Here is a 12,228-nt window from a genome sequence, read left to right as displayed (position 1 = left end):
ACGTAACAATTTTAATTCATACCAACACAAAGTTTTAATTCTATTACAATTAATTGGGAAGACTAGAGAGAATTCATTTTTTACGTGATAAAATAAACTCCTGCTAGTGAAAATTGAATTTTGACAGACATTTAATTTCTACTAGTTTAAAGAACATTTCTGTTTGTAAAAACTGAACTTTTAAGATTTAATGGGATCAAATTCGGAGGTGTCTTTCCTGACTGTTTCAGCTAAGTGTGAACACCATCACGTATGAAATAACTGTAAATAGCAGTAATAATAACTGTAAATATGTTGATGTTTTGTGGAGGTTTACAGTGAGAGTGCTCTCACTCTTCAGTAAAAGGCTGTTTGAAGGTGAACGGTGGTCTCTGAGGGGTGTTTTCTGCTGTAACACAGCTCCCTCTGTAGTTAATGGTGTCTGTTTCCCTCTGTGGCTGTTTTTCTGCTGTTTCGTGGTAGCTCCCCGTGAGTACAGTGACGCTTTCAGAGTTGATGATGGTTGTCTAGTAACAGGTGAACCCAGGAAACATCAGCATCCCCACAGGACTCAATTAAATCTCCCACTAACGAGCTTAACGACACAGTGACCAGCAGTTCGTCTCAAAACCTCAGACCTCCGTCAGTCTGCTCTCAGTCTGAGACCCTGAAACGGCCAGCAGGACGCTGCCTCAGCTCTGAGCGCCATGGCGGTGGACTTCAGTGGGAAATGGGAGATGTACGAGCAGAGTGATCCAGAGGAGTTCCTCAAGGCCATGGGTGAGTTCCTCTGGGTTCCTCCAACATCTCTGCATTCAGAACCTTCCTTTCCACAGTGCTGGTGTTCAGTTAGAGACTGTAACTCATCAGCTAATGAACAGTCTTAGGGAAATACAAGGTGGGTGTTTCTAATAAAGTGGACAGTTAGTGGAAACACAAGATGAATGTTTCTGATAAAGTGGCCAGTTAATGGAAGCACAGGGTGGGTGTTTCTAATAAAGTGGCCAGTTAGTGGAAGCACAGTGTGGGTGTTTCTAATAAAGTGGCCAGTTAGTGGAAGTACAAGGTGAGTGTTTCTAATAAAGTAGATAATTAGTGGAAATACAAGGTGGGTGTTTCTGATAAAGTGGCCAGTTAGTGGAAACACAAGGGAGGTGTTTTTGATAGTGTCATATTCTTCTTCTTCTTCTTCTTCTTATTATTATTATTATTATTAATAATATTAATATTATTAACATTAATATTGAATGTGTTTATCCAGCTGTTCCTGATGCGATAGCGAAGAGGATGAGGGAGGTGAAGCCTGTAACCATCATAAAGCAGGATGGGGAGCACTTTGAGATTTCAATCAAAACTCCACTCCGCACCAACACCAACTCCTTCACCATCGGCCAGGAGACCGAGTTCTGCACCATGAACGGGATGAAGTGCAAGGTGAGTGACCAGCACTCGTTCCCCCAAACAGCTCAGTCTTATTGAGCACTACTGTGTTTCACAGTGACTTACTCCCCATCTCTCTCTCCGTAAACAGACCACGGCTCAGCTGGTGGATGGGAAGATCGTCATAGAGACGGAGACACTCTCTCATGTGCGGGAGATCCAGGGGGAGGACATGGTGGAGGTGAGGAGACCTGAACACGGTTCAGAGAAGCGGGGAATTCCCCCCGTTCACTCCCTCACTCCAAATGTAGACCATCAGCTGAGACACGCTTCCTTCTTTTAGCTTTGCACTGGAGCTACGAGGCTAATGTAGCTAACTGCATCTCTGATTAGCCTGGTGCTAACTGCTAGTCAAAATCATCTCAGAGCATGTGGAGCTGTTCAGGATCTCTCATAGACCTGATTCTGTGGCTTCTGACTCTGTGTGACCCACTGTTAACTATAAACCTGAACTGAAGCACATTAGCAGAGTTAAGGCCAATAGCAGTAATGCTATAAACAGTGGAAGCAATACCAACCAATAAGCCCTCAGTATCAGTAACGCTAACCAATCAGCGCTCAGTATCAGTAACGCTAACCAATCAGCCCTCAGTAGCAGTAACGCTAACCAATCAGCGCTCAGTAGCAGTAACGCAAACCAATCAGCTCTCAGTAGCAGTAACGCTAACCAATCAGCGCTCAGTAGCAGTAACGCAAACCAATCAGCTCTCAGTAGCAGTAACGCAAACCAATCAGCTCTCAGTAGCAGTAACGCTAACCAATCAGCACTCAGTATCAGTAATGCTAACCAATCCGTGCTCAGTAGCAGTAATGTTAACCAATCAGCTCTCAGTAGCAGTAACGCTAACCAATCAGCGCTCAGTAGCAGTAATGTTAACCAATCAGCTCTCAGTAGCAGTAACGCTAATCAATCAGCGCTCAGTAGCAGTAACACTAACCAATCAGCTCTCAGTAGCAGTAATGCTAACCAATCAGCTCTCAGTAGCAGTAATACTAACCAATCAGCGCTCAGTAGCAGTAATGCTAACCAATCAGCGCTCAGTAGCAGTAACACTAACCAATCAGCTCTCAGTAGTAGTAATGCTAACCAATCAGCTCTCAGTAGCAGTAATACTAACCAATCAGCGCTCAGTAGCAGTAATACTAACCAATCAGCGCTCAGTAGCAGTAATGCTAACCAATCAGCTCTCAGTAGCAGTAATGCTAACCAATCAGCACTCAATAGCAGTAACGCTAACCAGTCAGCACTCAGTAGCAGTAACACTAACCAATCAGCACTCAATAGCAGTAACGCTAACCAGTCAGCACTCAGTAGCAGTAATGCTAACCTATCAGCTCTCAGTAGCAGTAATGCTAACCAGTCAGCGCTCAGTAGCAGTAATGCTAACCAATCAGCTCTCAGTAGCTGTAATGCTAACCAGTCAGCTCACAGTAGCAGTAATGTTAACCAATCAGCTCTCAGTAGCAGTAAAGCTAACCAATCAGCTCGCAGTAGCAGTAACGCTAACCAATCAGCACTCAGTAGCAGTAACGCTAACCAATCAGCACTCAGTAGCAGTAACACTAACCAATCAGCACTCAGTAGCAGTAACGCTAACCAATCAGCGCTCAGTAGCAGTAACGCTAAACAATCAGGTCTCAGTAGCAGTAACGCTAACCAATCAGCACTCAGTAGCAGTAACACTAACCAATTAGCACTCAGTAGCAGTAACGCTAACCAATCAGCACTCAGTAGCAGTAACACTAACCAATTAGCACTCAGTAGCAGTAACACTAACCAATCAGCACTCAGTAGCAGTAATGCTAAACAATCAGGTCTCAGTAGCAAAAATCGCTAACCAATCAGCACTCAGTAGCAGTAATGCTAAACAATCAGCTCTGAGTAGCAGTAAAGCTAACCAATCAGCTCGCAGTAACAGTAACACTAACCAATCAGCGCTCAGTAGCAGTAATGCTAACCAATCAGCTCTCAGTAGCAGTAATGTTAACCAGTCAGCTCTCAGTAGCAGTAATGTTAACCAATCAGCACTTAGTAGCAGTAATGCTAACCAATCAGCTCTCAGTAGCAGTAATGCTAACCAATCAGCGCTCAGTAGCAGTAACGCTAACCAATCAGCGCTCAGTAGCAGTAACGCTAACCAATCAGCTCGCAGTAGCAGTAATGTTAACCAGTCAGCTCTCAGTAGCAGTAATGTTAACCAATCAGCTCTCAGTAGCAGTAATGTTAACCAATCAGCACTTAGTAGCAGTAATGCTAACCAATCAGCTCTCAGTAGCAGTAATGCTAACCAATCAGCGCTCAGTAGCAGTAATGCTAACCAATCAGCGCTCAGTAGCAGTAACGCTAACCAATCAGCGCTCAGTATCAGTAACGCTAGCCTCTCTCTCTCTCTCTCTCTCTCTCTCCCTCTCTCTCTCCTGATGTCTCCGGACCTTTGACCTGCAGACCCTCACAGCTGGCTCTGCGACCCTCGTCAGGAGAAGCAGGAGAGTCTGACGCCACAGCTGGATTTAAATCTACCTCTTCGTCTCAGTTTCACTGTTAGATGTGAATAAATCTGTGAATAAATTCAGAGAAATATGTGAATCTTTTATTAAACTGTCCAGTCGTTCCCTGATCGTTCATTTATTATATATCTATACTATTTAATGGCATCAGTGATCCCCATTAAAGATTATAAAGAGGAAAATAATTAAAATGACACCAGTAACTGAAATGTGGTAATTATACAAATACGCATACATTACTTACTTTCCATAGCTTTTATTCTCACGCTACAAAGCCAGCCTGTATAACATTGCCACCCCAACTTCTAAATAAACAGATGGAAATCATTCATTCATTCATTCATTCATTCATGTTTCATTTATCAGTAATATAGATTATAAGTTATATTTATTGTAACATTTTCTTCGTGGATATGATTTTTGGATATGCTTTTTTTTTACTATTTCCTAAAGAGTGACTAAATAAAAATGGTATTTAGAGTCTTTTATTTTGAAATACATATATAAATGAATGTTTAGAATGTCCATCCAACCAGCTAAATACATGGATGGAACTCATTCATTCGTTCATTCATTTAAAAGTAATTTAAATTAATTATTATAGTTATTATATCATTTTCCTCGTGTATGTGATTCCCTATTTTAGCGAACCTGTTTTCTAAATAATGACTGGAACAAAACTCGTTTTTCAGAGTCTTTTATTTTGAAACGGCTGCAGTTGCACTCCAGTCCTCGGGGGGAGCCCGTGTCCGTATGAATGAGCCCGCTGTATGGCTGCAGCGCGTTAGCAGTGTTAGCATCGTGGCGGATTAATCAGAGTTTTATTAATATTTGCGGAGATTTATGGATCAATAATCGATCATGGCGAAATACATGAGACCCCAGAACAGCTCTCTGTTCGTCAGGAACATCTCAGACGACTTCCGGTAAGAAAGAGAGACAGAAAACACTCATTACACACTGTTAGCTTAGCATAGTCGCCTTTATTTACACTGAGTCTGTGACTTACAGAGGCTTTTAGAGTCAGAGACTCACGTTCACCCAGTAAACACCTTAATTCATTAAAATAAACAGTATTTACACTGAGTCTGTGACTTACAGAGGCTTTTAGAGTCAGAGACTCACGTTCACCCAGTAAACACCTTAATTCATAAAATAAACAGTATTTACACTGAATCTGTAACTTATAGAGGCTCATAGAGTCAGAGACTCACATGCACCCAGTAAACACCTTAATTAATTAAAATAAACAGTATTTATGCTGAATCTGTAACTTATAGAGGCTTAAAGAGTCAGAGACTCACATTCACCCAGTAAACACCTTAATGAATTAAAATAAACAGTATTTACGCTAAGTCTGTGACTTGTAGAGGCTCATAGAGTCAAACTCTTTCACTCCATAAATATTCAGTAATATGCAGTCCAATGAGGTTTGTCTATATCACAGGTGTAAACATCTTTGGCAGTAACTAAAACATAATTAAACTATGTTAATCAAATTACTTTAGCAGCTACTTCTACTGTACATGCGCTGTTCATACTAACCACCCAAAAGAAGTTGCACCATGCATATTAAATTTACCTTGACCTGCATTAAACTAAAAACAGTACAAAAACATGATTATTTGATGTTTCTGTCTTATTGACTTCACTGATACTTTTTGTAGTATCGCTGCTGTCCAAATGAAAACGAGCATCTCCAAAATGGTAACTCTACAGAAAAGGGCACAATCGTTCTTTACTTTCAGTATAAGTTTATGTAAAGAGATTTTATACCAAGCTATTTTGGAGTATTTCTGTTGGTCCAATTATAATGTGTTTATGCAGTGTAAATGGTAGCTGCTGTGCTCAAATGATGTAGAAAAAAATGGAAATACTTCTTTTCTTCGCTCAATAAAAAGCTGAGACGGGAGCATGTTTATCCCATTGTTACGTCACCTTTCCTTTTAAGAGCACTTTTTAATCATTTGGAAACTGAAGACCCAAACTGATCCAGTTTTGAAAGAAGAATTTTTTGCCATTTGGGGCCTTCATTGTCATATATTGTGCATTTTTACGCTTTCAGCAGGAGACAGGCAGGTCAGTCTAGCACCTGCACTCTCTGGTTACATATCCCTGCTGCTGTAACACATTCAGAACGTTTCTTGGTTTGTCATGTTGAAAGAATCATGGACGTCCCTGAAAAAGACATTGTCTAAAAGGCAGCATATGTTGCTCCAAAATGTGTGCAGTGTTAATGTTGCTTTCACAGATGTGCAGGTTACCCACTAATACCCCCCCAACACCATGACAGACACTTGATTTAGAACTTTATGCTGGTAACAATCTGGATGGGTCTTTCTTTCTGAGGTCCGGAGATCTGAAAGGTTGACCACAATGCACATTTCCACTGAGCATCAGTTCATTTCAGATGAGCTCAAGCCCAGAGAAGTCGGCGGCGTTTCCGATGTTGTCGATATGTTACTTACACTGTGCAGAGCTTAGTCTTAACCTGCGTTTGTGGATGCAGCAACAGACGGACGATCTTTGAGTGTCTTATTTAATTTGTTATTGTGTTATTTCTTTGTAGGCCAGAAGACCTGCGGAGAGAGTTTGGTCGATATGGTCCCATTACAGATGTTTACATTCCTCTGGATTTCTACTCACGCCGACCCAGAGGATTCGCATACGTTCAATATCCTTTCCTTTACAGACTGTTTTGTGTTACGCATTTCCGGGAGTATGGTATATACATGTCCTGTTTAAATTTTTGTTGTTTTTATTAGAAAAAAACTCATTTAACCAAGAAAGAAATATGCAGAAAGTAATATGTTGGCATGCCAGTGTGTCATTTCTACTTTTTGACTCATAACTAACCTTGCAAGACCATAAGTACGGTACTGTGTAAAAGTCAGAGACCACTACTCTTTTATAGACAAATGAAATTGACTTCTTCACTGACTTTGTGTGCTGTTACTGTGTGTTGTTTGTCTGCTGTGTGCCGAAGCATTGTGGGTATTGTAGTGTTCTCCTGAATCGTTCAGTTTCCTTAACTGTGCGGCATGTTTGAGGACGTGCGGGACGCGGAGGATGCCATGCACAACCTGGACAGGAAGGTGGTCTGCGGTCGGCAGATCGAGATCCAGTTCGCACAGGGAGACCGAAAGAGTGAGGGACTTTACTTTTTCTGTTTGTTTGGAGGATTAATTTGAGATGGTCAGTGTGTTGAGTTCTTCATTTACCCTGCCCATCGAAGGTTTGGGGACATTTAGCTTTTCAGAATGACTATAATAACTAACCATATTAATTTGGGCTGAGCAGCATAACATCGTTTGTGGTTATTATGATAAATTACATTACAATATGTTTTTTTAAGCACATAGTGGACACTGTCAGTACATACAGACTTCCCAGCTGCATGTCTGATTAAAATAGAGCATGATTAGCCATGTTTTCGTAGACTTGTGACTAGTGCAGCACAGACTTAGACTAGTGCAGCACAGTGCGTTAAGTGTTGAATACAAATACTTGGATTTGTAGTTTTTGGGATTTAATACATGCAGGTGACGTGCAGGAACGACAGATTCAGAACTTTAAACAACAGTTTGGAGAAGAAAACTGTCAAAACATTATTTAAAACCTGCTCTTTACACCAAAAAAAGAAACTGTGAAAATGAGATATTTATTATTAGAGGTGTTTGTTGATTCTGTATGCGAGTTGTTGAAGCCCCTGTCCGTCTGTCTTTCAGCTCCAGGTCAGATGAAGGCTAAAGAGCGTCGCTCCCCCTGCAGTTACTCCGACGGCCGCCGGAGACGCTCCCGCAGCCGGAGTTACGACAGGCGCAGTTCCCGCAGTCCGCCCAGCAGGGGGCGCTACAGGAAGTCCCGCAGCCCCAGAGAGTGAGTATCTTATCTTGAGAGTGAGTCATCAGTTATCTTGAATTTGTTGCCGCTGTAGCTCCAGCTGGAAGACGTAGAAAGCAGAAGAATCAGTTGTTGCTGCTGGTGCTGCTGACTCATTTTTTGTTGTGAGAAGTTTGAGAGCCCAAATTTTGACAATGGAGGATCAGACTTATTATTCAGCAGAAGAGAAAGGGAGAGAAGGGAGAATCCTCACCGTCAAAGAAGAGAAAACATGAAGCGAAACGAACTCAGGACAGACGACGAAAACCTGAAGACCACCGTAGGTTCTCCTACACGCTTGGAAAGGGAGGGGTGAGGGAGGGGATTCGGCTGGGTGCTGTCTGCAACCTCACCACTAGATGGTGCTGAATCTTACACACTGCAGTTTTAAGGTTTTTCAGTAAAGGCAATGGCTCTATTTCAATCCATGAGTTCTACACAGGACCATTGCATGGTTAAATGGTTCTCTGCATGCAGAAATGGTTCTTTGGACCATATTTAAAAAAAAAAGATTTTATATAGATACATAGACAAAGTTTTCTCTGTACGGTCTAAATCTGGACTCTGTCAGCCAAAACCAGCAGTAAAACCCATTATATTTTGGTCTTGGCCCATTTTTCTGCCCAGGAGTGTATACTGTTTGTGTTTCCACTGAGGTACAGTTAGTTATAGATGACCCCTCTGAGAGATCCACAGCCTGAAAATCAGCGGGTTGTGCTTAATGTTGATTGTTCTGAGTTTGTGTCTTGTTGCAGGTCCAGAGGCAGACATTACAGCAGACGCAGCAGGAGCAGAGAGTATGAGCGGTGAGTAGGAAACGCACCACTCTCCAGATTTAATACTCCACTGTTCCAGCCCCGCCCCCTGAACCAGCATAACCACTACCACACTCTGAATCCAGGTGAAATCAAACACAAACACAAAGAGGAGTTTGTGTTTCCATGTATTTGAATAGCCGTGTCTTTGTGTGTTCCTGCAGACGCAGATCATCTCGTGATCATCATCGATCTCGCCCAGACAGTCGCAGCCGCTCCGCCTCTCCTTCTGAGCCCCGCCCCAAACGGACTGAACGCCGGGGATCCGGAGACCACCGCTCGCCCTCCGAGAGTCCGAGAGAGCAGACCGATCCTGCGGACGGCCAGACCGGCGTCCAGGACTTAGAACCTCAGGAGACACAGCTTCCGTCTCTCACTCACTCTCGCTCGGCTTCTCGCTCCGCCTCCCGGTCCAGATCGCGCTCGCGGTCCAGGTCCTGGGCTCGACGACAGTCTTGAGGAACTCTGGGTCGCCTGAAGAAGCAGGAGCAGCTCTTTAAAGCGAAAGTTTCACAAAAAATCTACTTCTGCCAAATGTAGTCGGACAAGACATTCTGGGTGTCTGAAGTTTGCTTCTTTAGTTTAGAGCTAACGTAGCCAGCAAGTAATGCAAGCTTATTCCCCACCAGTAAATATTTAGCCGCCAGAAAACAGCAGCAACCACACAGGCTGATGTTGCTAACAAGCCATTTGCCACCAGTTAGCAAGGTGTTGTTTTCATAATGCTAACTGGTTGTTGTTTTATGGCAACATTTGGCGTGTGAAGTTTGTGTTATTAGGTTTAGAACTGGAGCTACGAGGCTAATGTAGCTAACATGGAGGCTAGTATGTTTTTAGCCTTTAGCAGCCTACATCTTCACACAATTGCACCAAACAGTGGCAGGTTGTCGTCTCGCCTTCCTGTCCTGTGCATTGCAGTGTTTTCCTGCTAAAGTAACAGCTCAACCACACGGGCTAATATTGGTAACAAACCAGTCGCCACCAGTGTCATTTTGTCATCAGTGTAGCATGGTGTCGTTTTCATAATGCTAACTAATGGCTAATTTATAGCAACTTTAACATTTGGTGTCTGAAGTTTGCTTCTTAAGCTTTAGCACCAAATCTCTGAGGTTAATCTAGCTAACAAGTAATGGAAGCTTAAACTGTGTCAAGTCAGCAAAGTTCTGACTTCAGGCTGTTTAGCTTTGCTAACGTACTTTAGTCCATGTTTATAGGTAACAGTGAGTCATACAGAGTCAGAAACCACACAGTCAGGTCTGTTAGAGACACTGAGCACCTCCACACACTCTGCGGAGATTCAGGCATGCTAATAGGTGGAGTATACGCTGCCATTACTTGTTAGCTACATTTAGCCTTGTAGGTAGGGATTTACAGGATTTAGCCCAGATCTTAGAGCGGTACCACTTTAGAGTAAGACTTCCCTTATAGAGGATTTGTGAATGGTTTTAAAGTAGTTTTTTAATGGTTATTAATTAGGTCTTGAACACCTTAATAAGTAAAAATAAACAGTTATAACAGTCTAATAAAAAGGGCAAAAGTTTGCCCCGATGACTGATGAAAAAGACAAAGTTAGATTAATAACCAGCAACATCTGAGCTTTCACAGCATAGATGAATGTGTGTTCATTATTAGGCAGACAGCAGCTCTCTTTTTCCGTTTTTATTTACGTGGCTTATTAATGATTTTTAAAGGTATGTATGTCCTAATTAATAACCATTAATATACGTATTTTAAACCATTCGTGAGCCCTTTATAAGGGTAGTCTTATTCTAAAGCTGTACCCTGATAGTATCGGCTGATACTGAGTACCAATACCTATAATAACTCTAAAGTATCTGCCAATAACAATAACTCTGACATAACTGGTTTATAAATGCTGATATTTGCACAACTCCACTTTCAATTTCAATTTTTAAATGTGGTGTTTTGGTGGTGTCTCCCACATAAAACATGCTAATCTTGAATTAATGGTTTACAGGTAAGATAACTTCATATTTGAGAGGTTTCAGAGCTGTGAAAAGTCTCTGAGCTCTTTAGCTCGTATTATATTTCAATACTTGTGACTTCAGTACTGTGGCTGATTTTTCCTCCTCTCTGCAGTTCCGCTGTTATTGATCTTACAGTCAGGATTTTCACTTTTGCTCGTCTCAAATGTGAAATAATCAGATGTCTTTACAGTGGTGGTGATAGGAACCAGGGGTCGCCATGACAACAACACAAATATAGACATTTTATTTACTATCCAGAACCACCAGTGAACCTACACAAGTCTTCTGAGTTTATATGGAATGTTGATGATGGAAAATAGTGGAAAATCTGAAATAATAAGTTTTCTTTGGGGACTATTTTGCCTCACAGTGCCCTGCATGTATCCCTCCACCATGAATGGAGTTTAAGTTCTCTAAACTATCATAAAACAGTGTCTCAGTCATCAGGCAGTGAATTCATAACCATTTCATGTAGGAACTTTCTGTGAGGGAGCTTTTAGAGGGGGGCGTCTGGTTCCTATCACCACCACTGTGAACAGTTCTGACTCTGTGAGTTTTCTGGAACATCACACCAAATGACTTTGTCACTTTCGCCAATTCTCATCGCTCCAGTGTTAAAACCAAAGAAGCAAACCTCAGACACCGAACATGTCTTAGCAGATCAGAGCATTTGAGCCGAGTGGAGGGAGGTTGGGGGGGATCTAGCTGAACTATCGCTTTAAAACTGGCCTAATGTGATCTTGGCGGTTGGTGGGGGCTCCTCCTGCTCTGCTGCAGCGCAATAACGACGAGCTGGAGGACTCAGCCAGTTACATATGATCTCGTTTGAGGAAGTTAGTTTTTGTTTTTTTTGTTTTTGTGTTTGTTTTATGATTTTATAGGACGATTAAAGAAAAGCGGTTCAACGTTTCACTGTTGCTGACGGTGAGAAAAGCATCCATGCTGGTGTGAAAGTGTGGAAAGGAAAGGTGCTTCTGTGTGATTCAGCATTTCTGGAGTTTGTTTACTTTCTATTCATGTGGAGCTGCAGTTCAAATGTGCATGAAGTAACATTTTTATAATGAAATGTGCGATTAGAGTCCTGAATTAAACGAGCAAAGGAAAGTGGCTGGTGTTTACTGGTTTATACTAGTGTTGACTGGTTATTGCTGGTATTTACTGGTGTTGTTACAGACAGCACAGAGAGCTGAACCAGCCTGAACATCCGTATGTGAGGTTTCTGCGAGTTTGCGATCATGATGGAAGCAGAACTGGCCCGTTAGAACCTTTGCGGAGTTCAGAACCAGCAGCTTCTTTTTTATTTTTGTATCTTGACCGTGTTTGTCCAGTACTGAGGTTCCACTTTCTTACTGTACCATTTGTGATTCCGTTGTACAGCTTCGAGCTCAGATGTTTGTCTGTGAATGAGAGTTTTTACGCTCAGTAGAGAAATAAAAGGAAGTGTTTTCAACTTAAACCCTGAGTGACGAGTGGATTCTGTAACACCAGAACATCTTTAAACACCTCAGTGTCACTGCTGGACTGAGAATAGTCCACCAACCAAAAATATCCAGCCAACAGCGTCCTGTGGGCAGCGTCCTGTGACCACTGATGAAGGACTAGAGGATGACCAACAC

The 12,228-nt window shown here is 42.1% G+C and overlaps 2 protein-coding genes across 2 annotated transcripts; both read left to right on the top strand.

Moving 5' to 3' along the window:
• Window positions 1–42: 42 nt before the first annotated feature.
• Window positions 43–4,258, top strand: fabp10b (fatty acid binding protein 10b, liver basic). Its single transcript, XM_036577949.1, has 4 exons — window positions 43–759; window positions 1,241–1,413; window positions 1,511–1,600; window positions 3,866–4,258. The coding sequence occupies exons 1-4, from the start codon at window positions 687–689 to the stop codon at window positions 3,914–3,916; spliced, it is 387 nt and encodes a 128-aa protein (XP_036433842.1). The 5' UTR covers window positions 43–686; the 3' UTR covers window positions 3,917–4,258.
• A 408-nt stretch (window positions 4,259–4,666) lies between these two features.
• LOC118812806 (serine/arginine-rich splicing factor 10-like) lies at window positions 4,667–12,068 on the top strand. The gene is made up of 6 exons (XM_036577935.1): window positions 4,667–4,853; window positions 6,497–6,601; window positions 6,971–7,074; window positions 7,656–7,806; window positions 8,565–8,615; window positions 8,789–12,068. The coding sequence occupies exons 1-6, from the start codon at window positions 4,789–4,791 to the stop codon at window positions 9,081–9,083; spliced, it is 771 nt and encodes a 256-aa protein (XP_036433828.1). The 5' UTR covers window positions 4,667–4,788; the 3' UTR covers window positions 9,084–12,068.
• The last annotated feature ends 160 nt before the right edge of the window (window positions 12,069–12,228 follow it).

The sequence above is a fragment of the Colossoma macropomum genome, unplaced genomic scaffold (genome assembly GCF_904425465.1).
Source record: "Colossoma macropomum unplaced genomic scaffold, Colossoma_macropomum, whole genome shotgun sequence".
Lineage (NCBI taxonomy): Eukaryota > Metazoa > Chordata > Actinopteri > Characiformes > Serrasalmidae > Colossoma > Colossoma macropomum.
This window is presented reverse-complemented; position numbering and strand designations above follow the sequence as displayed.

Excerpts from the sequence above, each read along its gene's own strand:
- fabp10b (XM_036577949.1), top strand. The coding sequence starts at position 687 with ATGGCGGTGGACTTCAGTGGGAAATGGGAGATGTACGAGCAGAGTGAT. Across the intron at positions 760-1,240 it reads GGAGTTCCTCAAGGCCATGG|CTGTTCCTGATGCGATAGCG; the intron begins GTGAGTTCCTCT and ends GTGTTTATCCAG. Across the intron at positions 1,414-1,510 it reads TGAACGGGATGAAGTGCAAG|ACCACGGCTCAGCTGGTGGA; the intron begins GTGAGTGACCAG and ends CTCCGTAAACAG.
- LOC118812806 (XM_036577935.1), top strand. The coding sequence starts at position 4,789 with ATGGCGAAATACATGAGACCCCAGAACAGCTCTCTGTTCGTCAGGAAC. Across the intron at positions 7,075-7,655 it reads CGCACAGGGAGACCGAAAGA|CTCCAGGTCAGATGAAGGCT; the intron begins GTGAGGGACTTT and ends TCTGTCTTTCAG. Across the intron at positions 7,807-8,564 it reads AAGTCCCGCAGCCCCAGAGA|GTCCAGAGGCAGACATTACA; the intron begins GTGAGTATCTTA and ends GTCTTGTTGCAG.